Here is a 26,535-nt window from a genome sequence, read left to right as displayed (position 1 = left end):
TAAAAGTGATTTTCTGGCCCCTATTGTGAGGTGATTTGGGGGCTGGTGACCCACACCACTTGCCCTGTGAACGACAACCTTCAAACACAGGCATGAGAGACCACATGAACCATACATATGGGCTGCTTTGATCCCGAACAGATTTCAGATGTGTGTGTAGGGTATTTCTAGCTCATCTGTTTCAGAGAATTTGTTTATTTGTGCAAAGTCAGTGCTGATTAGTTGTGGCACAGCTGATTTTATGTCATGAGTCATGAGTGCTTTAAAGTCAGTCACATCTGCATTTTAAGTGTTTGGTTACATAAATCTTTCAGTATTCTTAATGAGTCATTGGTATCAGATGACTTAATTGCTTGGCTGAACAGTAAAAGGTGAGCAAAACGGTCATTTTCACAGTATTCCTGCAATGTGGTAATGTTAATGTGTAACTTGTTAGGTGCTGAGAACTTCTCACCAGGTGTTTCACAGCACCCAGTTTGTCAGACGTCACTGTGAGTAATTCCTGGTGTCGAGCCAGGAATGTTTTTAGGATTACTGTTTCTTTCCCATGTGATACTACGGCCAGTCTCTCAACTGGTACACATATGTTGTGTTGATTTCACTCATGGTATATAGATAACAATGAGAAATACAACTTATCTTAAGTCTTATGGGAAAAAGGTTGTGCACTAGCCCCCTCTGAGAAAACCAATATGCTCCAATGTGAAATTCCAGCCTAAATTTAGCTGTCCCGTGTCATTTCAGTGGCTTGTTCTGGCATTTTAATGCAGCTGTGATCCAGCTGTACTCCTGGTAGATGACAGATCTCCTCTGATATGAGATGCTTGGTGCAGCCACCAGTCAGTTCTCTAATAAAGAGGTCCTTTAATGGCCACTTTGAAGATATTCTTGTTCAAAGGCAAAGTAAATGAGCTCATAAATGAGTCCAGATCATCTTTGAAGATCACATTACACTGTCTTGTTTCATCAGAATTAGAGTTAGAGCTAGGAATCTCACTTAGAACCGCTTAACCGGTACCATTTAAAAAAAATAATACTATAACCAAATCATTTTCATGATGTTCATTTCCATTATGAAATGTTTGCAATATTTATTTAGTTAGTTAGTACTTAAAGAGGACCTATAGTTCCCTTTTACAAAGTCTTGATTTTGTTTTTGGGGTCTACTAGAATAGGTTTTCATGCTTGAATTTTTGTGTGTGTGTGTGTGTGTGTGTGTGCATATTGTACATTGTTGCAGCACCTCTTTTCCCAGTCTGTCAGCAACACTCTTGTTTAGTTTCTGTATCTATGAAGTTCCTCCTTTCCGAAAAGCGCAAGTGCTCTGATTGGTCGGCTGGATCAGTGTGTTGTGATTGTTGGTGAACCGCTTTTTAGCGTGTTTCGGAAGTGTCACGTCCCTTACCATAACTGCATTAGATCCGGGGTGGAAAAAAACAACATCTCTTGGACATTGCAACAACACACTACTAGTACTAACGCAACTCAACCAGACCCTGCACCCTCTATTTGCTTATGCCTTTGGCGGGAATTATTTAAATGAGGAATATTGTGATGTGTACGTTCCTGGAAGAAACCTCAAGACAATCGTGGCATTTCAGGGAGTGCAGAAACAGTGCGCACTGATATAGCGAATAACTTCCCTTTGGAGTGACTTTGTGCTTTGTAACTGTGCAGACCATCTTCATGCTCAAACAGCAACATTACACTCTAAAGAAAGTTGAAAATGTAAAAAAACATAATAGAACCTCTTTAAAGCATTAGACCAGCTGTTTTGCTCCTTTTCTCCTAGATTTCGTTGCTTATCTATAGTGGAGCCCATTCAGGAGCTGAGCATGGAGCAGAGATTACAGCCTTCAGGGAAAGCTGAATGTAGGGCAAGGTGACATTCATTCCTACCCTGAGCAAAACACAGAGAATAATAGATAAGGCACAACTGTGAGATGTCAGGGCTGGCTGTACCAATGCACATGTGTGGGCTGCGGATAGCTGTTTATTGCCTGGTCTATGCTGATATGTGGAGTTTAAACAGTTAGCCTTCCTGAAACAAGATTTGTAGGCTGATCCCCAACTGATCCCCTACCTTTCCAAACCCCAAACTAGAATTATTTTATTTTGTTTTATCTTATTATTTTTTTTAAAGTGATAGCACTATATTACACCAAATACTTTTTAAGAGCATTATTTTTTACCCATTTTCCCTACCTCTATTGTTGAATTTTCTCATCTCAACTATTCAACTTTTTTAATCTCATTAGTAATTACTTGTTCAAAAACACAATTTAAGGAATAAAAAATATAAAACACTAAAATAGTTTTTGTCAATGCTGTGATGCCGATGTCAATTTAGGCATCACAACATTAGAATGTACCGTATTAAATCTTTTGAAAATCAGCAAGTCATGCATAAAATGTCAAAATGAAGCATTTTTGTAGTTTATGGGTTTGTACACTTGTATTTACTAAAGCAGAAGTTCCAGAGAGAAGGGTCCACTGACCATTTGAGGCATTCAGATTAATACAAAGTCCTAATCTAAGGAGCTCTGGAATGAAGAAAGTTTAGGGCAGGAACTAAAGTTTGGAGAGAGCTGTAACCTAGTCAAACATAGGACACAAAGGAATGTTAAACAGTTTTCAAGAAACTGAAATGATAATGTTGGTCAATGGTAACAAGATACCACACCTGAGGGTCCCAGTAGCTTTGTCTTTTATCTCCAAACCAACCTAGCAAATATGGTCTACAGATTATCCCTAATTCTAGACAACCCCCAATCAAGCCCACCCCTCTGGATTAGCAACTTGAATCCAAGACAGCAAATTTATCCTGTAGATTAGATTAAGGTGGTCCTCCGATTGGTAGTGGATTAAAATGGTCTGGAAAGCGGTAGATTTTATGTGTCCCTCCAGTCTCCTTACCCTCAGTAAAGCCAGGAACGGATTAATCTCCTCCGCTCCCATACAAAACACAAGGGGTTCTATAGCGTAGCCCTGCAAGACCAAATACTCAACTTGATCTGACTCAAATCCTGTTTTCGAGCAGTGGGTTCCTGGTACAAGATGAGTGGTTGAAGATTAATTGGCCCCTGTTTTGCATCTGAGGCCTGAGCCCTGGAAAGCCCATCAAAGAGACACAGCTTCATGTTGAGAGGGGAAACCCTGTCCGTGGCTTATCCTTGGCCGAGCAACAGCTGTCTGGTTTTTCTCACGGACTTTATGGACAATTGCACAACTAGTGTTAAGACAGAATGAAATGTATACGTGTTCCACAAAAGAGAAAAAATGCATACGTGTCATTTTTGGTGAACTATCCCTTTAAATGCTCAATATACTCAATGCATTCATGTTTGCACACAAATGTAATGTGGAATGGGAAGGTTTTAGATATGTGAGAAGCAAAGGATTTCCATTTCCATATTGGCATATTTGGCAAAATGCTGGTTGAACACAGCAAGATTAAAAAAAAAAAAAAAAAGTGTGTATAAAAAACTCACTTGAGGTGGAACTTCTACTGAATAATTATTCAATCAGATTATTGATTAATATGACCTTCCAGAACGATTTCGCTCCAGACAAGTTGGTATGATTCTTTAGGGTCTTCATGTGAAGTTTGTAAAATACTTTGGCTAAAATTCCTCAATGGTTGTGTAAAACAACACCCTTTTTCCTCCTCAAAAACAGCTCTGTTCACAGCGACCCGTTTCAGTGCATGTCTCTTTAAATGATAATGAGCAACTGCTCACCCCACCCCTCTCTTCCGTGGAGGGTGTCGACACAAGACTGCCTTGGCAACCTGCCTCGGTGGACAGTATACAAATGGCTGAGGGCGGAAACATGCTAATATGGGATAGTCCGTCAGTGGTCGTGGGCGGAGCATGAGCAATATGACATCACATTGCTCTGAAAATCCAAACGGATTGTTTAGACTTTTTGAGGATTTGAGTGAATGGATTTTTTTCATTGTATGGTGGTTGTGTCCACACACTGCAAAGACACATTTATATGCAAATAAAATATTTAAATGAATTTTGCATCCAATGACCCCTTTGAGGCATCAACCGATGATCGCTAGCAAACACAAGGTCCGTAAACATTTTGTCTGCACGCTCTAAACTGCAAGTAATGTAATAAAATAATAATAAAATAATTATTTTTATTAAAAAAGATTAATAAAAGAGCCACAGTGGTTTCCACAGTTTCTACAACTTCCATTTCCATTTTCCTTTCCATTGTGCAAATTGATTTTGTATTGCATTCCGCATAATATAGCATACATTCATTTTGCAATACATGACTTCAAGCTTGACTTTTTTTTTTACATTACATTATATTATGATATGTAATATAAATCATATGCCATTTTTAGAGGATGAAGCGAGTAATCTGTTTAGATCTTGTTTGAATAGGATTTTTCTGTCCGATTTCTGTAGATTATGCTAATTAGGACCTCTGTGAAGCTTTTTTTGTGTTTTACTCTGCTTGACTTTTGACATTAAGTCAAAAGTTGGTTCTCTACCTTCTGGATGTCAGGTCTGCCAGGCCCGAGATGAGCTGGTCGCAGTAATCCGTGCGGAGAGAGCTGGGCTCTCTCTGTGTTCTGGTCGGCGTTGCTCTGTTGGAGATTTTCAGTCATGTTGAATGCGGCATAGCTGGAATGCTGGTGCTCATTTCTCCTCATAAACGCTACGTGGGGAACAGGAGGGAATGGTGGCTGTCTTTTTTCCCGCTCTCTGAGTGATTGACAGCTCTGCGGCCTAATGAAAGAAACAAGCGCATTCCTGTCTCCATGCAAGGCATCTGATTTATATGCAGAAGGAAACTTGGGAGTATAAATACTTGGAATATTTAATGGTAGTGAAGATATGGTTTGTCAAAATGGATGCATTTTGCAAATAACGTTCGGCTTCACAATCAGCTGTCCTTCAATCCCTCCAGAAGTGATTCAAAATCAGTTTGAAGAACATCTCGAAGTGGAGTGTTTAAGGCTTTTCAACAATCAGGGCATTTTTGTACTTACTAATGGCACTTGAAGAATAATGTGACCTTACCATGTCATTCAAGACAATGTTCATTTTTACACAGCTTTTTGTTTCATAGTTTTTGCCTTTTGCCAGAAATATCCTTTCAATTTAGTTTATGCCTAATTCAATCATTTTAGAAAATTTTACTAAAATGGCATCTAATTTAAGTCAATACAGATGCCTGAAGTATACTTTTGGCTTCATGCATTGTTAATATCTTGTGTATCTGATGTTTTTTCTTTTCTTCATATTTTTGGCAACAGCATGTTTTATTTAAAATCGTTGATATGATCATGATGCAGTTTTCGTCCTGGTTATCCTTGAAGAAATAAAAAAAAAAGGCAATAATTTCAGTGACAAGATTAAGACTTGATTAATTTAACGTTTGCAAGATATTTCATTTCATGTTGGCGAATGTTCTACCTGTCCGGTTTGACGTCCGAGGCGAATATGTGTGTGTGCAAGAGGCTCTTTTAAACGTTGGCCCTTTGTGTGCAGTCATGGGAAAGAGTAGATAAAAGGTGGATCAGCAGGGTACTTTGGGGCAGGGGGAGATGCTAACGCAAAAGGCCCCTTTACCGCGGAGCATGTAATATCCTGATCCTGGGAGCTTCCCTGTCACAGGGGAGGACCTGGCCCACCTACCTCAACAGAAAGTGCCCCGGGGTGGGCCGTAAGCGCTGAGGAACGCATTAGACCGTCCACCCTGGCAACTCTGGTCAAAAGGGCATGTTAAAGGCTAAGTAGTCTGAATTTTACCAAGTCTTTTGACTTCAAGACATAAAGGAGGAACGTAACCAAATATGTTGATCACCAAATTACTGACTCCTACACTCCTACACTGCTGTTGACCCCTAATCAGAAGATTATCATAATGAGTGTTCTTGCTGGCTTTTCAAGCAGGTGGTTGTTGTGGGACTCCAATTAAAATTAATTTTCAATGGTATAATAGCATGTTTTTTAATCCTTTGTGGAGTGGGGTTTACATTAAATACCATAAGCTCTTTATAATTTGATTGGGCCTCAGCTGGCTCAATTGTGACATGTTTAGTGATTTCACACTGTCCGTAGACCAAGAGGCCCTGCCATCCATCTCTCATATTTTGGAGCTTTATTATTACATTGTTCTCATGATTAGCCATGCATGATTGAGCAAGATTGGGGTCGCAGGAAGAGGAATGTTGCAAAGGTTTAGTATTGGTTGGTACTATATATTTTTTTTAATTGGATTTTTAAAATTATAATTATTTTTTTTATTTTAAAATGTAACTGTTCATAACCATTTCGATTTATTTAAAAAAAAATCAGTTCATATTGGTTGATACTGTATTCTTATTATGTTTTAATTTTAAAATGTAATGGTTTGATTTAATCATTTATTTTTAAATCAATAAAATTGGTCAAATCTAAAAATTATATTGACTTTTTATACTGTATATTATAATTTATGTAACACAACATTATAATATTCAGTATAAAAATATTATTATAATATATAGTGTTGCCTGTTTTTGTCTTGTAGATTTTACAGTACTTGATTTGAATTTATATTAACATAATTTTTGTATTTATTTGATATTTCTTTAACAGAATTGTAAGAATTTCATTTATCAGATATTGGCCATAATGTGAAAGTAATTATCAGTAACAGCCAAAATTGTAATATTAGCGCACTCATTGTACTCTAAGCTTGTTTCTTATTACATTATTTATCGCCGTTTTATTTACGTGCTTTGGTTTAGCAGGTTTTGAGGAACATACTGTATATTTCCAAGAAAGGAGCCTTAGCTGTTATACTTATTTGGAAGACATCTTGTGTGTTCGTGTGTTTACATGTATGGCCCCTCTTTTCCCACTCCTACACTTGATGAGGCGTCACCATACTGGAATGCTGGGTTTCCATGGCGCTAAAGGGGTAAAAATGAGTCCAGAGTGGGCTTGCAGGAGTGGGCTTTCTATTCCTAGAAACACGCTTCCCCAGGTCTTAACCCAGGTGCACATATCTGGACCCATGAAGAAGATCCCAACTTCCCCCTTCCTTCGCTCTTCCGTTCCCTGTGGAGTCCTACGGCCCATCTCTCGTTTCTGAAAGCCTCCCAGATTTATTGTTCTATAAATGCCTCATGCTGCAGGCCCCAAAGAAGACATCCCGACTGTTTGCAAATGGCCCCCGGAGACAAAAGAAAGGTTCCCCCAATCAGAAAGGCTTTTCTTGTCCCGTTGAAAGCTCGCTCTTGGTTAAACAAGGTTTCCCGTCATCACCGGTGAGGGGTCTCTTCCCTGCTATATCAATCTGTTGGTGAGTGATCGTGTTTGGCCCCGGTTAGAACAAACTCAGTGCTGTTGTAACCATCCCAAACAGGGAACTGCAGGGTTAAAATCATCAACTTCCCATCCTTCCCCCTGTTCTAGGACTCAGTTGTGCTAATTGGTTGTTTTTTAGGACCGGCCCAAACGAGCAGGGAGCCATTTAAAGTGTTTGATGGCCCTGGGTCTTGTGGCCTCAATTCTCTCTGTTCAGCCATACCGAGAAGAACTGAACCCCCCCCCCCCCCCCGTCCATTCGGGATGCGTGACCGTGTGTGCATGTGAATGGGAGCGCTGTGTGGGGATGGGGCCTTGCTTTGTGTTTGTGTTATTGTCATTCAAAATGTAATGTCTTTAAAAGAGGGTTTTTAATTTGACCCCCACCAATTAAGAGATTTAGGCTCGGGTTGGTTGGCGGTCACCTTTGACCCACCTGCTTATTATACTCGCCGTCTTCACATCACGGTGTGAAATCCTCTTGTGCTCCTTCTGTTTCTCCGAATATCTCCCTGTCCGCTCTCGTTCTCTCTTTACGAGATTGTTTCTCTTGATAGTAATGTAGATAACTGTTGCCAAACTGATTGAGAATTTCTCTTAGTAATTGTTCTTGGTCTCATGTTTCCCAAGTGAAATGCAAGCTTAATATAGCAGAGAACTTTAAGAATAGTATGGCAGTTTCAGCATTGCAGTGATTAAGATTAAGATTATACTTAGTCAGCTAGTTAGTCCTATACTTAACTCTGAGAGGTCTTGAGTTTGTGCCATGCTCTGAGAAAAACAGGGTTGTATACCGTCTAGAAAAGCAAAACATTGAATGTTGACTTGACAATCTTGTTTGAAAGTTTTGAAAAAAGTTTAGTTTAGGCATAGGTTTATCAGATTTGTATGGGACTTGCAACATTGCAGGGATTAAGATTAAGATTATGCTTAGTCAGCCATTGAGGTTGTACACAGTTAAGAAATTAATTGATGGTGTCTTTTACATTTTAATTCATTTAATGAATTTGAATTGAGCTAACAAACAGGATGGAGAATTGCAGTTCAAATTTGAATGTAACAAAGTCTAATTAAAATTCAATCAATTCATATAGCTGTAAAAGCCAAATTTGTTGAGGAAAACTTGGATGGATGGAAGGATGGATTCAGGGGTGTGGCTAATTCATTTAAAAAAATGATCAAAACTTCTTATATTCCAAAAATGTCTTCAGATAACTGTTTTAAGTCCTCAGATACAAATGTAAAACACTGTCTGTAGGCGATGTTCCTCTTCCTCTTTCAAGGCCTCATTGACTCATTGAACTGTAGATGATTTAACTTGTAAAGCATGGTGACTTCACAATCGCCTAGAGTAACCTTTTTCTCACAGCTCAGAGTAAGACATTGTAGAGGTTTACAGGAACACATCCTGCACACTCCCACATGCAATAACCTCATCTGATGTGTAATAGCACTCATGACGAGGGGTCTCAGGGTCAGAAGTGCAGGGTTGGCCTCTTTTGAACAGGAGGGGAGCTGGTGAAGATTGGCTGCAGAAGATTAAAACAAAAGCTTGGTTCAGTTCTCATAAGAGAGCTCTGGGTTATCTCATCAGGAAGCGCTTATACATGACACTTGATGAAGATAAATGAGTGCTAAAGCAACAGGACAGTGGCAGACCTGCTGTTCACACTGGTAAGGGCAGCAGGGTTGAACATCAATGTAGATATGTCATTCTGTGAGCTTGGCATATTGACTCATGCAGTGGTTAGTCATTGAGCAAAGGAGTTTTCTAACATTTTAATGCCAAAGACCTAAAAAATTATGACCCCCCCAGGCAAAGGACTCTTAAAATATAAAGGCAGCTATGTAATTATTATTATTTATTATTTTTAAATATAAAACCCACGGACCCAAGTTTGAAAAGGGCTGATTTAGCTTTTATTCAAACTGTAACATACTGTACATTTAAAGCAATCCCAATTACTGCTCAAGGTCACAGTGGTGGTATTTATAGATCACCCCTTGTGTAATTATATCTTACGACCTTCCGGTTATCATTAATCATATCAGGGCATGTAGGTACACCTGCATATGAAGCCTATAGGGATTTACCCATGAACGAAATTTCAAGGTTCATATTCATGAGGAGCTGAGAAACACACTGATTTCTGTAATTACACATGACTTAGTGAACCACAGTGAGCGGACTGTTATATAATAAGGTTGCATGATATATCAGGACCATATCAGTTAACGTCTTATTTATTTATTTATTTATTCAGTCTTCATTGCCCATAAAAAAAAAAAAAATCATTAATGTTATGAAAAGCACAGTAAACACTGTTTTGCTCATGCTCATTTTTATTTATTATTACAATATTTATTGTTTAATCTTTCATGATTTATGTTATGTTGCGATGTCTAAATTGACTTGTAGCATACAAACAATTATATACATTTTTTGTACATTGTGATTTTCTTTATATTAGCGGCCATTTATTTATCGGTCATTGCCCACATCATGAAAATAAAGGCCAGTATTTTTCAATATCGTTGCATCTATAATATATAATGATAAAATTGTTTCCTATAACTTCCCTTGCGTAACTGTAATGTGGTCAGACTGCATTGGCTCTCTAAGGCCAGAGAGCAGCAGTCATTTCCATGGTAGTCACCATCCACAGCAGCATTAGTTCCACCGCAGGCTCTTTTTGTTGCTTTTCGGAAAAGAGATGGAGCGAAAAAAGAGGGTAGAGGGGGTAAAGTCTCCCTGATCCCCTTTTCCGTATGCCGGGTAATCCAGAGGCCACCGTCAGCACAAATGTGGCTTTGATAGCTGGGAGAGGGTGCGACTGAACATGGTGCCCCTGAATGTGTTTATGGGTAAGCGAGTGCGTGGGTATGTGTTTGTGTGCTATTGCGAATCTAGGGGGAAACAGGTCAAAAGAAGCTGTATAGAAAGAAGGCCCCATGTGGGAAGTTCAGTTTGAATGTGTCTGAAAGTCGGCACTATTGTTGGGTTGTGCAATGTGTGCTTGGACTGACCAGGCAGCAGGCCGAAATTACATACTGAAAGCAAATGTGTTTCAGAAATGGTTATCTCAGGCACAGAAGGTAATGAGATGTGAATGTAGATGTAGTGATCAGACAGGTTCATGCCATTGTGTTTCTGTTTCTAATCTAAACAAAAGATTCATTCAGAATAAGTGTAAGCTCTTCCTCCATCTGGTGTATGTGTAAGTGTTTGATGACGTATTAGTTGGAATCAGGTGTCAAAATAACACATGAATACAATTGATGTATTACCTAAGTTAAACTTGGATTTCTGATATTTGCACTTGTGTCTTGTGTGTCCTTTCAGAACACTTTATTGTACTATTATTAGAGGTGTCTGCTAAGTCAAGCATCACTGTTATAATTTCTGTCATGACACTCTCGGAGGGTTTGTCATGGTAATGGATATGACAATATTGACATGTTTGGTCTTGGCGGAATAGATCTGCTACGCTGCTGCTGTTATTGCTGCTGTTGCAGAGCAAGTACAGGACTTGCTACTGCCAATACATACACAGACACGCAGCTGCTGTGCAATAGCATACATGAATTACCCATAGCAGATCTATACAGGTGGAGCTGGGGAAGGTGGAGGGTTTCTGAAAGCGCACACCAAATGCTACAGCAAACGCTGACTAAGTATTTGAAGAATAGACCTTAGTCAGCGCCATATTTAATTTTTGACAGGAAATAAAATTAGGCTGTGCTGGATAGAAGTAGTTTGTTCCATGGATCATACTATTGTTTAGCAACATACTGATTGTTCAGCTGAAAAAGTTTCTGGAGACAAAAACTCCACAAACAGTTTTGAAAGTTGAATCGTGAAAATTATTTGATCTAGCCTTTATATAGTGCGAGCCATTGTAAAGACTGTAAGTCTATCCCTCACAGCCTTGTTTTCATTTGTTAAATTCAATATGGCATCTAACCCAACTAGCCTGTTTAGGTTTCTAATTAATAAAACTTGCGGTTTTTGCCCAATGAATTATAACATGGATGGGATGGGCTCTTTTGACTTGGACCAGTAAGCAGCCCAGTCTAGCAATGCTCTAGCAACGATCCAGAACACCCTAGCCCTCGCAACCAATCATGTTTTTTCAGGGGGGTTTTTTCTCCAGAAAATAAAAAAGTTTGTGACTTTTTTTTTCATGACTGTAATGCTTCCTTGTATGTGTTTCAGATCACCAGGACTGTCTACACCAGGTGGTTCACGAGCGTTTGGGAGAGCTGCTGCGTGTGTTGAAAGCTGTGATTTCCAAACATCACTCCTTGAATTCAGTTGAAATCCTCAGTGCGGCAGGGACCCTAATCGCAAAGGTCAAAGGTAAAGAGTTGTCTCACTCTCCTCCTTCGACTTTAATATTACACAGTGTAGAAGAATGAGGGAGAGACACTCATTCATTGCTATCTTGCTCCTCAAACTCTCTCACACAGGCCTCCCACTCTTGTTTTGCACTCTGTATCACTCTAAATTGTCTCATGTCACTAGTAAGGATAAACCCGAAATTGCCAGAGATGATTTTCCAGTAGGATTACCAGTGCATACAAAGCTCTGTGAGATGCATGCGGAAATCAAATAGAGACATCTTTGTTTCTCAAGCTTCTCACAGGGCTGACATTGGAAAAGCAGAACAATGCATGTCTACAAGTGTGTTTGTGCGAGTGCACATATGTGTGGGGGCAAACGCTTGCTCGGAGTACAATGTCCTTGTCAGAGTAGAGGAATCCCGTTTCACTCGGTTCCACGGTGAAGATTAGCATCTCCATGCATGGCGATGCTTCACTTGGCTTGCGGACAAGAATCTCTGTATCTGCATAGCATCTAACAAACTTCTTATTGTGAGTGTTTTTCTTGTGCTGTCTTAAAAAACACTTAGTTTGATATTTTGTTGTCTAAATCAGTGATGTTTTAAGTGCTGCCTAAGTGTGCATATAGTTTTTAGGACCACTGCGTGCATGTTCAGGTTCGTCAGTATTCATTTCGTTGACAAAGATTAATTTGACCTCATTCGCTGATATGTAACCTGTAGTGTCACTGATGTCAACATTTTCAGTGCTGAAATGTCTTCTGGTTCTCGCTTGTTTACACAAATAGAAGGAGGACTAAATGGCAGGTCTTGGTTTATTATTTGGTCACTTTACTTGCACTCTTCACTGTTATTGGGAACTGAAGCTAAAATGCCTAGCTTTGTTTTGACAGTTGATCTCATAGCGGGTCATGTGATGTTTTTGTATAAACACATGCCCAAACCTTTCAGTTTCCTCTTTCTAAACAGTTATGTTGTTATGCAGACCTTTTGGTTTCCTCTTTCTGTGCAGCTATTCAGTTTTCTCTGTGTAATCAAATTTATTTAACTTAAATCAGTTTTTTTTTGTCTTTAGTATGCGTAAACTGTTTTTTTTTTCTAACATACGTGCATTTTGTACATGTGCATAAATACTGAATGTATTATTGACAGCAGGTTTAGATACTTATGAATGCATATGAATCTTTTAAGTTATATAAATATCAGAACATTAAATTAGATTTGATTAATTTAATTTAAATTTATTGTAATTGTAGCAAATTAGGTTAATTAATATTATATTATTAAAATTCTATACAAATATATTATAAATTAAATTATGGATTTAATTTATAAATAAATATTCTGCATTTACATTTTAGATGCTGTGAATATTGGATTTCAGTGTTTAACCAAATGTACAAATTTTTTTTTTAAACATTTTGTATGAAAACCTTTAAATACTAATGATTTCACCCTTCGATTTTCTAGCATCTGTTAATAATAGTCAGTTTCTGAAGTTAAATCTGTGCAATTCCAGCTTCCACCACTAGAGGGGAAGATGCTTCTTAGGTTGGCACCACTTTCCAATAACTCTCTTCCAATAATACTCTCTCTCTCTCTCTCTCTCTCTCTCTCTCTCTCTCTCTCTCTCTCTCTCAGATACACACACACACACACACACACACACACACACACACACACTGAAACCTTTGTAATGTGATACTTGAATAATCAGTGTTCTAACTCTGTGGCTCGGAGATTAGAATAAGAGAAAGTTGAATATCCGGATCGGGGAGCTCCAAGCATGATAAGAACTCCACTATGGAGTTTGAACAGGGCTGAATCTCTCATGTTCAGCTCGGCACATGCGTCCGCTGCAGAAATGTGACACTGACCCTCCTGGCTGGGCCTCAGGATGAGATAGGGACCAGCAGGAGTTTAGGCAAACCTTCATGGAGGCTCTAGGGAGGACTACGGTCCAGAATGTTATGTGAACATCCCAATATAAACTCCCCAAAAGCCGAATATCCTGATGGGAAGATATGTGCTGATGTTGACGAACCTCGTGCGAGGTGTCCTTGATGATTTTAGCGCTCAGCATACCGTCCTGTTCTGATGAAATAAAAATAAAGCTTGTTTTCTTGAGCAAGAGCCACAAGGAGGTTTTTTACCTTCCTTTTTTTCGTCCTGCATTTCTGTTATGCAAGAACTCATGCAACTTTCTTGCATGTATTGGGTTTCAAAAGTAATTGAAGTTTCTCTGTGGTACAGCGTCTCTCATGGGCTGCCAACAAAAAGGGGGTGTGTTTGTTCCCATCAGCCCTGTGGCTCTTTACCTCTCACCACCTACATCCCTCAGGGACGCTCCAAACCCCCTTCATCTGATGGACTCGAGACCTTTTGACTAAGTGCTGCTCTCCAAATTCCCAGAGCTTACGGAGACAAATCCATCAAATTCTTCTTCGCACCAAGTTAGGACTGCATTTTAACCACCTCTAATGTGAGGACGTGTCAGTGTCATCCTTATCTGAACAGATAAGTCTGGTATCTTCTGTGGGAAACGTCCAAACTGGGTCTCCGGGGGCTCAATGTTTGGTCTCATCCATGTTTTATCAGTTCCTCCCTCCTGATTTAGAGGTGAAATTGATTAGCAAGCCTCACTGGTGCCTGATTTCCCAGAGAGAAGGGGGAAAAACGCAAAAAAACAATACCATTTTTGCTTGATGATGTAACTTCCACATTTGGATTGTGTGTGGATGGTGAGGGCTGCCATTGTGTTCTTGCGAGCTTCAGGATGTCCTGTTGGGGAGGGGTATGTGGAGGGACGAGGGGACGTAAGGACCAGACAGAACTTCGTAAACGGCGGTAGAAGGAGCTTGTGATCCGCATCACGTTCGCTTCAGAATCTAAAAACGTTTTGGGAAGATCTCAAAAGGTCAAGAAGAGCAGCCTAACTGTTTTGTCCATTCAGACCAGGAGTGTCTTCAGGCAAAGTTTTTTTGCGATAGACCCTAAAAAGATTCCTGGAAACTAATCGATCTTGACTTTTCATCTGTCTTTTCCTGGCGGTTTGGTGTGTGCTATAACTGGATGGGAAGTGTAGTGGTCGGTAAGTGTTTGCTTTGAGGAATTGTTTTGAGTCTTGAAGACAGCTTCTTAATTTGCTTTTTAGCCACGCTATGATTTTTGAGGGCTTTCAAGAGTTCTTAAAGCTTCTTGTTCTCAGTTGAGTGGCACCGGAAAGCTAAACTGAGACTGTAATGGTTAACTAAACCAGTAGTGACCAGATAGGAAGGTATACTAGGTATATAACAGGTGAAATATGTTGTAATGGAGTACCTGGACATCCACTGGCCTTCTTTCTCTTCACAACTCTTGGGGTGGATTTGGAATCGTGGGGGGAGGGGGTTGAAATAGGAATGGCGTCAGTGGTTTTGGCAAGGTCTGCCACTTGTTTATTTTCACAGTGTTTATTATTGGAGCTGATTGTAGCTTATTTACACTGCTGTTTAGTTCCTCCCTGTCTTTACTAGTCCAGTGTTTAGACTCAGGAAACAAAGTTTTCTCTAGATTACAGACTGAGCCATAATGTTACTCCCAACCTTAGAGTAGAATTTGACTTACGCATCATACATTTTTATGTAGGATGTGACTGTAAAAGTTGATGGACACTAATTTATAATTGTTTATTATTAATTATGGTTATATTATTATAGCAACACTTTAGCTATACATTAATATATAATATGATTTTATGTATATTTATTTATTTATTCACTCATTTGTGTCAGTATGCATGTAATAATCAAGTATTTTAATATTTTCATTTCAAACTTTTTTTTTTTCTCATCTTTTGTCATCAAACAGGTGTTAACTTCAAGGAAGTGAATGAAGACAATAAGCAGACGCTCTTTTCCGAGATCTACACTTCCATAGATACATTGGCCTTCACGTTTGGCAATGTGTAAGTGCAACACAGGTGCTTCATTATATGTTGCCGTAAAATCATTGGTTTGTCATGAAACATTATCCGATTAGTCATTTAAAAAACATCTGCACAGAGGATAGTGACCTCCCTGAGTCAGCAAGCTGAATGTGTGTTCAGCTCATGTCTGTTTTATAAGATAACACCGACTCTATGTGGTTTAGGTGTTGCTTGTTATTTTTCACATCAGGAGTGTGCACGATTGTGTGTGTGAGTCATTAGCTTTGTTCCTAAACCTAGTGAACTTCAGCATTTTAAGGCATCATAGGCAAAAGCTGTTTCAAAGGGCAACTTGATTATACTACCTCGTAAGATGCTTTGTTTTAGAGAGATTACAAGAAAGCATTGCATCGTTTGAATAGAAGGCAATGGCTGCATCCAAACATGCATAGGCCTACATACAACTCCCAGTATTCATAAAACAGTTGGCGAAAAGTACCCGGCTGACTACTTCTGGTGAGATTCTGAAGTGTGCATCCAATGGACAATTTATCCCATGAGGCCACTGGAGATGAATTGTGAATGGCAGCAAAGTGACACAACTGACACTGCAAGTCACATGATAATAACAACTTGGCAATGTAGTATTTACGGATTACATTCATGGCATATAGAACATACTTTTTTAACGGTTGTGATGTAATTACTTCAAAAGAATATGCAATTTCGGAATATTTGTGTGTGGTATGTATTTTTATGCTTATAAGTGTATTGCAGTGTTAGCTTAGCAACATGCTAACAACAAACTCTATTGGAACTCTATTAAGTCAAGTCTCACTTGCTAATTTTATTTGTCTATGTATTTTAGTTGCTGCGTATGTAGACCACTCCAAATTGGTCACTTGTGAGGTGTCATGATAGTTACGATACTGTCCACACAGAATGTGTTTTTAGCATTCCACTGCACTGTTTTTCCATTGTTTTTCTACGTAAACATGTGTTAGAAGAATGTGTTTCACCGTTGCACTAGGGTTTTGTGTCTTTTGCAGCATGACGCTCAAGTTAAAAGTAGTTCAACGTTCCAAAGCAGTCACTTACAAGGCTTTGGTCCTGCTGTGCATGTGCGCTTATGTGTGTGTTGTTTTAACGTTGAGTTTGTTTTTGTCTTGTCTTCCTCAGAGTGTCTGACTTCCTTATGGGAGATGTAGAGAATGGCTCAGCCTCGGGGCTTCCTCAGGCCCGCAGGAGCAGGGTGAGATTTCCCGCTTTCCACTCCTCAATATACACTTTAAAGCGGTCCGAATAACAGGTGGCTGTATGTCACGTCAAAGGCTGAAGGATCTGGCTGCTTTCTGTGCTTTAGAGGTGGGGGTCAGAGAGTGTAATGCTCAGTAAAGGAAAATAGAAACAAGGTCTGTTTTGGAGAAGAGGGCTCTTCCTGTTTGGATCCCCCCCCCCCCCCCCACCCCCCGTGATATATCTCATGGAAAAAGCCAGTGACACTTTGGCATTGTGATTTGACTGAGTACTCACAGATAAACCAGATATGGAAGATAAAACGTGTTTCCTTTTCTGTATTGGATTGTTTGTTCAATCTGCCGTCTCTTTTTATTTCAGTCTTTTGAAAACCTGGCAGTGGAGTCCGGAGGATGTGTACCGGAAAAAGATGACCCACCAGGTGAGAGTCAATAAAACATTTTTTATCAAGAATTTATACATATAAGTTACTTATACATATAAGTTACTTACTTAATAAATGTTACATTTAATATTTAAATATTAAACACATTTAAATGAAATAATTTAAAATCAACATGAAATCCAATTGGACAATTTTCTCCTCATTCCAAATTTATTTATTCATTTATTTATTTATAATTATTTATTTGATTTATAGATCTGCCTCTGAAATGTTTTTATTTTATTTTATTTTATTTTATTTTATTTTATTTTATTTTATTTTATTTATTGATCTGCCTCTGAAACTTTTTATTTTATTTTACTTTATTTTACTTTATTTTATTGTTTCTCTGCCTCTGTTACAACTTTCTTTTTCGACTGTTAGCAATCTTTCTTATTTTTCAACTCCTCCCCTCCAACCACATTTCATAAACGTCACTTTTCATGATTCAATTGATTCCTGATGGATAATGGATAAACATGTCACATTACAGAAAAAAACCACACTTGCAAAGGTTTGAATTTAGCAGCACGGATCACACCCACGTAGACTCGCACATATCAAACAGCTCCCTGTTCTCAGATCAGATTTCACTGATCATTCTCAGCATGTGTGAATAAGCTCTCGGCTCACACATTCGCTGTCACTTTAAATCCTGGCAGGGCTGCTTAGTGACAATCCACTCTAATACAGCCCCAAGGTCAGTAAACACTTTCCCTCTGCCCTACACACACACATACGCAAACACCCTGCCCCTGGTGTAAAATCACCTATGTCTGGGGTGGGCTTGCTGGGATCCATGCGACAGCCCTTGCTGCTCACCCTCACGGATGTGTTTGGCTATGTGTCTGTCCTTTTGGCAGGTCCCTCTCCGCCCGCGAGGGTGGAGGAGATGGATGGAGCTTTGCTCCGGAGTGACAGCGGGGTGGAGTCGGCCCTGCTCTATGCCAAAGCCTGGTCGAAATATACCAAGGAACTCCTGGCCTGGGTGGACAAACGTATTAATATGGGTGAGTCGAGCATCTAGATATCTGTACAAGCATGTTTATCTATCATTAGTAGATGAGGGAGTTACTGTTAGTTGTCTTCAGCTTTAGTGGTTAATTGTGTGTTTTTCATAATGTGATAACAAATATATGTATAACTGAATATTTGAGTAGGATAAAGGTTACACAATCAGGCTAATCAGCAAGCATGCAGGGCTTACAAAACGAGAATGAGAAATGTTTAATTTCACGATTAGTAGCTATAACATTATATGTAACACAGGCAATGGTCATTATAACGTGATTCAAATGACATGCTTCCTTTTAAATGTTTAGAATCTGTAAGATTTCTTAAATGTTTTTGAAAGAAGTATTATTTCACAAACGAAAAGATTGTGAAATAATATTACCATTTAAAATAACTGTTTTCTATGTTAATATGTTTTTTAAAAATCCTGTGATGGCAAAGCTGAATTTTCAGCCGCTATTACTTTAATCTTCAGTGTCACATGACATCCTCAGAAATGATTCTAATATTTAAAAACTTAGAAAAAACGCATAAAATATGAAATATTTTAATTAGTTGACTGACTGTGTAATTGAACTGACAAACCAAGACTCTGTATTGATCATATCCTTTGAATTTATTCCCAGACATTGAGTGTGCAAAGTGCTACGCCAAGATGGCTGAATCTGCAAAGGCGCTGGCGTCTCAACAGGTCAATATTTCTATGATATCCACTTCATAAAAGTACAATTCAAAAACTTACACATTTCCATTCTCAGACTGTTAAAAAATATTTGCTAAGTAAGCAATGGTGCTATCAAAGCTTTGTTTCTGTTTGTTCAAACCTTTGTGGTTGATTCCAGGAGCACATGCCATTCCAGGATATTTACATATCTGCCTTCAAAAACGATATTGAATACAGCCATTTGATCATGCAAACCACAGCTGCTCTACAATCTAACAAATTCATGCAGGTACAACTACTATTCTCTTTCTGATTTTGATCTTATGCTCTCATTGTGTAACTGATTAATTGAAAATGTACTAGTTTTTTTAAAAGTGTATGTCCTTTTTTAGCCTCTGCAAGCTCGAAAAAATGAGCTCGATAAGTTGAGAAAGGAGGTGAAGGAACAATGGCAGAGAGAGCAGAAGAAAATGGTGGGTAGATTTGTATGCAAATCAATCAAAAGCAGTATTTGCGAAACACTATGAGGTCCCTTCTGAAAACCGAATTGGCTCAGCTGTCAGCCTGTTTGTTGTTCAAATTCCTCTGCTGATCTAATAGAGGCTCTGTGTTAACACTAATTACATCAGATTCAGTTGCAGCGACTTCATTCTGTTGGTGCACAGACATGTCTTTGTGTGAGGTATTTTGGTAAGCGGCTGTTTAGCACCTAAGCATGACTTATTACTGACGAAAAGAGAACAAAGTTAAGGTAGTGCTTATGCACTGCTACACTCTGAAGTGCCGATTGCCTGTGTTCTTCTAGTGCCTCTGAATGGGCATCAAGAATGTACTTCCTTTAAAACGTATTTGTGTGATTTGATAATTAGAGAAAATGTGTTGTGTTTTGGATATGCATATGTGCATGTGCTGAAATTAGTTGATGAGTTTGACTTTATTATGAGAAATGGCTCTTTAATGGTGTTTATTTGGTATTTTGTCCAAATGATTTTTGAAGGACCAGTATTCTTTTTTGCAACTTTTTATTCTTATCTTTAGTCCACTTAAATTTTTTGTGAATTTAATGAAAAAAATATAGAATTACGGGGTTTCCGTCTAAAAGCAATGATTTATTTTCATATCATGAAGTATGGAGTGTGTCACAATGACTTAAACATTAAACAGGCTGTTTTTGTTACTGTACCTTTTAAGATGTCTCCATTTAAACGACCTTTGTTATGATTGGCTAATCATGTGAATGTGTTTCTATTGTGTATTTACAGCATGAAGCAGACAGTGCGCTGAAGAAAGCCCGGCTCCTGCAGGCTCAGAGGCAGGAAGAGTACGAGAAAGCCCGCTGCTCAACCAGTCGAGTGGAGGAGGAACAGATCGGAGCGGCTGGAGGAAAACAGCTGGAGAAGAGGCGCAAACTGGAGGAGGAGGCTCTGCAGAAGGTCTGACACGGCTGCAACACACAACCGTTTTGCAATAATTCAATCTTGACTTCTATATTGCACACTTTTCTGTCTTGTATATGTAAATCTTCATTATTCATATAAAATTATTCACTGATTAATTTAAATAAGCACTCCGAAGACTTTTATTTTGTAGCTGCACTTTACTTTTGATTAATTTATATAAATTATGGAGGTTTGTTTTATTAGTTTTTTTTACTTCATTAGTTGTATTTTTATTTTTTCACCTTATCTTTTTGAGATCCTTGTTGTTAAATTGCCATTAAATCCAACTCTGATTTTTTCAAATTAAATTATAAAAATAGTTCGTCATAATAAACTATTTTATAAATATTAGATTTAATACAATAAAATAAGATTCCACCCTTAAGAAGTTTCATTGTTGCAGCTATGTTTTATTTGTAGCTAGCTACTTTTCCAAAATACTAAGGAGTCACAACTATAGTTTACTACTATATAGTTTACTACAATACTCATATATATATATATATATATATATATATATATATATATATATATATGAAGAGTTCAGATGCAAAAGCCTCTAAGTGCCATCTGAAATTTTCTTCTAGAATGATCATTTTTATAAAGCTTGTATATTTAAGTTAAGTAATTTCACTTAAATGACAATTAATAGGTAATTTGCATTGCCATTTAAGTGAAATTATTGAACTTAAAAATACAAGCTTTATAAAAATGATCATTCTAGAAGAAAATTTCAGATGGCATTTAGAGGCTTTTGCATCTGAACTCTTCATTCATATATATATATATATATATATATATATATATACTTTACTATAAACTATAAATGATGAGTCTCTTGTGGCTCGGCAAAATAGTTTCAAAAGTCGTTTTCTCCAGTCTGCTGTAAATAATCTGTTGTTTTAGACACAAAGATGATTTTGGCCAGAAATGAGAGAAACAGGAAATATCCTGGTCTAAATATAATTGTGTTTGTATGTGTCCGTTTCTAGGCAGAGGAAGCCCAAGAACATTATAAGCATTGCATTACAGATGTCGGAGTGAAGAGAGTGGACCTGGCCAACACCAAGAGCGAGATTCTTACTCAGATACGAGAGCTTGTGTTTCAGTGCGACCTGACCCTGAAAGCAGTGAGTAATAATGTACACACACGATTAGATAAAATCTAACTTATTACTGGTCATTCAGACAAAACAGGCACACCTGGGATCCTTGAGGCGGATTGTAATTGGTTGGCTTCACTTCAACAAAGTGACCTCAGGCTACAGGTTAAATTTCACAGTTTCTTAACCAGGAATGACTCAATGGTCAAGCGATAAATCTTTTAAATTGTTTTTTTTTGACAATTGCTTGATTTTTACTTTTTTCATGTTATCTGTCTGTGTAGCCAGTGCATTATTTTTTTCATTTATATACTATTATAATGTTTATTATTTTTTTGAATTGGCTTTTATTTTTACAGTTTTTAATTTTAGTTTCAGTTGTAGTAATTTTGTTATGTGCTTTTTATATATATATATAAAAAACGGATTGACATTAAAGTTTGGATCATGAACATGACAAAGAAATCCTTATATTGTTCTACCTCTGACCAGTAACCTTTCTCCAACATATTGCAGTTGTTTGGCACAAAACAACTCAAATTTTTTTGGCACAATTAGGACTAAATGTTTGTGTCAATGGCCTCAATTGTACTCATTTGATAGTAATTATTTATTTTCTTGTTTGCAGGTGACGGTGAACTGGTTTCAGATGCAGCAGGCACAGGTGGTGTCCCTGCCTGTGAACTTCCAGTCACTATGCGAGAACGCTAAACTGTACGAGCCAGGTCTGTGTTACACTGAATTTGTGAAGAGTCTGCCTTCAGACAGGACCAGAGTGGAATCGTTCTCCTTTGACATCTCTGGGACACAGAACACAGGGTAGGTCTATATCCCTATCCGTAACTTTTTCCCAGCTCAGAAAATTCCCACCGAGATGAGTATCCAGGAAAAATCTGTGTTTTGGAATCACTAAATCCAAGTTTCGCTTCTCAAAACTGGCAAAGGCCTGCTTGTTTTTTTCCCAGATCTTTGACTTTTAAGTCACTGAGTGATGGAGAAAGAGAGAGAAAATGAATTGTGTTGGTGAGAATGTCACACAATTGTGTGGTCGCCCTCAGGTCTTCCTGAGGAAATGGCTGTGGTCGGGGCAGAAAGGGATACAGGGAACGGGACAGGGAGTGAAAGGAGGAATGTTTCGTGTTGTTTCTGTTCAACAGATCTCACGTTCGCATGCGCTCTTTCTGGCACATGACTCTGGGTTGTTGATATCCTGTGTTGTGTTGGGGACAATATTTCAGAGCAACCTCTTTTAAAAACACACCTCTCGTTCCTGAAATGAAACTCAAAAGCAGTCTAGTCAAAACACCCATGTTCTAACACAAGGTCCTTTTTTATTCGTGGCTCGGTGAGTGATAGCTGAAGACCTTTTGTTTTGAACTGTTAAGAGGTTTTACTGAAAATACCTGGGAGGTGGTGAAAACTGAATTTCATCAGTTTCTCTCTGTTAAATGTCAATAAAGAGCATCCCAGTAAGTACACATACATTGAGGTGCATGTGGATATGCGTAATTTGTGTACAAAAGTAATATATGTATATGGGCAAAATATATGTATCTTGCAAAAAACATCCTGCATGTTGTTCTAACATCTTATCTGTAATGTTTTTGCAACATAAAAATGAGCAAAATTCATAACTTATATGTAGTATTTTTAATATATGTTTTTGTTTGTTTATTGAAATAAGCTGAAATAAAATTTAAATAAGAAAAAAATTAAAACTAGAACTTAGAAATGTTGCAAAAATTAATAAAACAAAACTGAAATAATAAATTAAATAGAACAAATTTTTTTATAAATTGACAAAAGCACATAAGATTACACATTTTTTTTTAAAATTGAGATTTATACATCATATGAACGCTGAATAAATAAGCTTTCCATTGAGTATGGTTTGTTAGGATAGGACAGTATTTGGCTGAGATAAACATTGAGAAAATCACCTTTAAAGTTGTCCATTTATGTTTGCGATTGTGCTGCATTCACTCACAAAAATAAATGTTTTATATATTTACGATAGCAAATGTACAAAATATCTTCATGGAACATGATCTTTACTTAATATCCTAATGATTTTTGGCATAAAAGAAAAAATTATAATTTTGACCCATACAATGTTTTGTTGGCTATTGCCACAAATATACCCATGCTACTTGTGACTGGTTTTGTGATATATATATATATATATATATATATATATTAGTGCTGTCAATCGATTAAAAACTTTAACTAGATTAATCACACATTTTTTCTGTGATTAATCGCAATTAATCGCAATAAAAAAAAATATTTTTGTACGTTTTTAATATATTTTATAATGTAATAATTTCACAGTTAATCAAATTAATGTAGAAACAACATAAAGACTGTATATTTTAAATATTTTTTTAATGGCATCTTTTTATGAATGAAGGCCAGTATTACTGATATTAATACAGCTACTGATTTTTTTTTCTTTTTCACATTTATTAGGCTTCAAAAATATAACACTTTTTAATTTAAGTGAACTTAAAACAATGCTAACATAAACCCATAATAAATGTCATATTTATTCGTGCCCTTCCTGTCTTAACAGTTAGGAAATATACTGTAATAAAGTTATCAAAGTTATATGCAGTCTGCACTGCATAAACTATAAATTAAATAGTTAATCCTTATTAAAGCTACAAAAGTTATTTAGTCAACAGCAGTGAGTCATTTTCTCTGTTCCCTTTGTTCTTTAACTTTACTGACAGGAAGCTTTATTGGCTGCTGTCCCTTTAAGAGCAGACAGACACGCGGATCTCACCGTTTATATACCGTACTGTCTATGGATCTCACACGCGCGCCTCATTCTCTCGCAACTCTTCGTTCATTTTAGACTTTATATAAATCATTTAAGACTGCTCTTATGAGGATAATCGACAAAACTGACATTTTGGGATTGTTATTGTTAGTTCAAGCGCGAAAGAGAACTGGATTCTGGCGCCCTGTCTATGCATTGTGTGTGTGTGTGTCACATAAAGACATTCACAGACAGCGCTTTCTCTTTTGTCTTGCCGCGCTTGAAATGTTTAAAAGCATTTAAATGAATAAGAGCGTGATCATATAATGTAAAGCTAGCCAACGGATGGCAGAAAAGACGGATGCTGCGTTAATTGCGTTAAATATTTTAACACGTTAAACCAGACAAAAATTAATCGCATGCGTTAACGCGTTAACGTTGACAGCACTAATATATATATATATATATATATATATATATATATATATATATACACTCACCTAAAGGATTATTAGGAACACCTGTTCAATTTCTCATTAATGCAATTATCTAATCAACCAATCACATGGCAGTTACTTCAATGCATTTAGGGGGTGTGGTCCTGGTCAAGACAATCTCCTGAACTCCAAACTGAATGTCAGAATGGGAAAGAAAGGTGATTTAAGCAATTTTGAGCGTGGAATGGTTGTTGGTGCCAGACAGGCCGATCTGAGTATTTCACAATCTGCTCAGTTACTGGGATTTTCACGCACAACCATTTGTAGGGTTTACAAAGAATGGTGTGAAAAGGGAAAAACATCCAGTATGCGGCAGTCCTGTGGGCGAAAATGCCTTGTTGATGCTAGAGGTCAGAGGAGAATGGGCCGACTGATTCAAGCTGATAGAAGAGCAACTTTGACTGAAATAACCACTCATTACAACCGAGGTATGCAGCAAAGCATTTGTGAAGCCACAACACGCACAACCTTGATGCGGATGGGCTACAACAGCAGAAGACCCCACCGGGTACCACTCATCTCCACTACAAATAGGAAAAAGAGGCTACAATTTGCACGAGCTCACCAAAATTGGACAGTTGAAGACTGGAAAAATGTTGCCTGGTCTGATGAGTCTCGATTTCTGTTGAGACATTCAGATGGTAGAGTCAGAATTTGGCGTAAACAGAATGAGAACATGGATCCATCATGCCTTGTTACCACTGTGCAGGCTGGTGGTGGTGGTGTAATGGTGTGGGGGATGTTTTCTTGGCACACTTTAGGCCCCTTAGTGCCAATTGGGCATCGTTTAAATGCCACGGCCTACCTGAGCATTGTTTCTGACCATGTCCATCCCTTTATGACCACCATGTACCCATCCTCTGATGGCTACTTCCAGCAGGATAATGCACGAAGTAATCACAAAGCTCGAATCATTTCAGATTGGTTTCTTGAACATGACAATGAGTTCACTGTACTAAAATGGCCCCCACAGTCACCAGATCTCAACCCAATAGAGCATCTTTGGGATGTGGTGGAACGGGAGCTTCGTGCCCTGGATGTGCATCCCACAAATCTCCATCAACTGCAAGATGCTATCCTATCAATATGGGCCAACATGTCTAAAGAATGCTTTCAGCACCTTGTTGAATCAATGCCACGTAGAATTAAGGCAGTTCTGAAGGCGAAAGGGGGTCAAACACAGTATTAGTATGGTGTTCCTAATAATCCTTTAGGTGAGTGTGTGTATGTATGTATGTATATATATATATATATATATACCAACATTAACATTCTTTTAAGTATTTAAATGGCCACAGTCATTATGGCCTACTATGTTCTTTCTCATATCAGGTTTGTGGCATTAAAAACTGACTAATCTAGTCCAAACTACTTTTAACTGGTTTTCTGAAATACTTTTGTATGTTCATGCAGGTTGCCCCTCTCAAAGCGAGTGATGAATAGTGGTCATTCATCCCAAGTTCACTTGTCCCAGGTGTCTCTCGCACCTGGAGACTTCCTGAGTGCCGACGATGTGGAAAGTCACGTCCAAGCACGCACTGGAAAGATGACGGACGGACGCTCCAACAGCAGTTCAGATATTCAAGGTAGCACATCAAACACCTCTTCTCTTTTGAACAGATTTTCCTTAAAAGCGCAGCACGTTTTACGATTCAGTGAGGTCCAGTGAGGCTGCATCACTGCAGGGTTTTGGCTGACTTTCCTGGAATGCTAAAAGTGAATCGCTCCCTCAGGATGCGCCCTCGTTTATCTCTTTCATGAAAAAGTTTTTTCTTTTCACTAATGACACATGAAACCTCCGCTC

The 26,535-nt window shown here is 38.1% G+C and overlaps 1 protein-coding gene across 6 annotated transcripts in view; it reads left to right on the top strand.

The window, feature by feature from the left end:
• Positions 1 to 26,535, top strand: part of arhgap29a (Rho GTPase activating protein 29a) — a 44,663-nt gene that overhangs the window by 11,602 nt on the left and 6,526 nt on the right. For 4 of the 6 annotated variants that reach the window (XM_084399617.1, XM_084399616.1, XM_084399618.1 and 1 more), the window contains 12 exons: positions 11,539 to 11,682; positions 15,515 to 15,611; positions 16,752 to 16,824; positions 17,190 to 17,250; positions 18,117 to 18,263; positions 18,894 to 18,958; positions 19,110 to 19,220; positions 19,324 to 19,404; positions 20,194 to 20,364; positions 21,363 to 21,500; positions 22,102 to 22,292; positions 26,145 to 26,317. In XM_084399617.1, the coding sequence (XP_084255743.1) occupies positions 11,539 to 11,682; positions 15,515 to 15,611; positions 16,752 to 16,824; positions 17,190 to 17,250; positions 18,117 to 18,263; positions 18,894 to 18,958; positions 19,110 to 19,220; positions 19,324 to 19,404; positions 20,194 to 20,364; positions 21,363 to 21,500; positions 22,102 to 22,292; positions 26,145 to 26,317 (1,452 nt within the window). Of the gene's footprint in view, positions 1 to 11,538; positions 11,683 to 12,059; positions 12,198 to 14,490; positions 14,757 to 15,514; positions 15,612 to 16,751; positions 16,825 to 17,189; positions 17,251 to 18,116; positions 18,264 to 18,893; positions 18,959 to 19,109; positions 19,221 to 19,323; positions 19,405 to 20,193; positions 20,365 to 21,362; positions 21,501 to 22,101; positions 22,293 to 26,144; positions 26,318 to 26,535 lie in introns of those variants that run through there. The other 2 variants (XM_084399621.1, XM_084399619.1) reach the window with 2 other exon arrangements.

The sequence above is a fragment of the Rutilus rutilus genome (genome assembly GCF_951802725.1).
Source record: "Rutilus rutilus genome assembly, chromosome: 24".
NCBI lineage: Eukaryota > Metazoa > Chordata > Actinopteri > Cypriniformes > Leuciscidae > Rutilus > Rutilus rutilus.
Note: the sequence above shows the minus strand (reverse complement) of the source record. Positions and strands in the feature narration are given on the sequence as shown.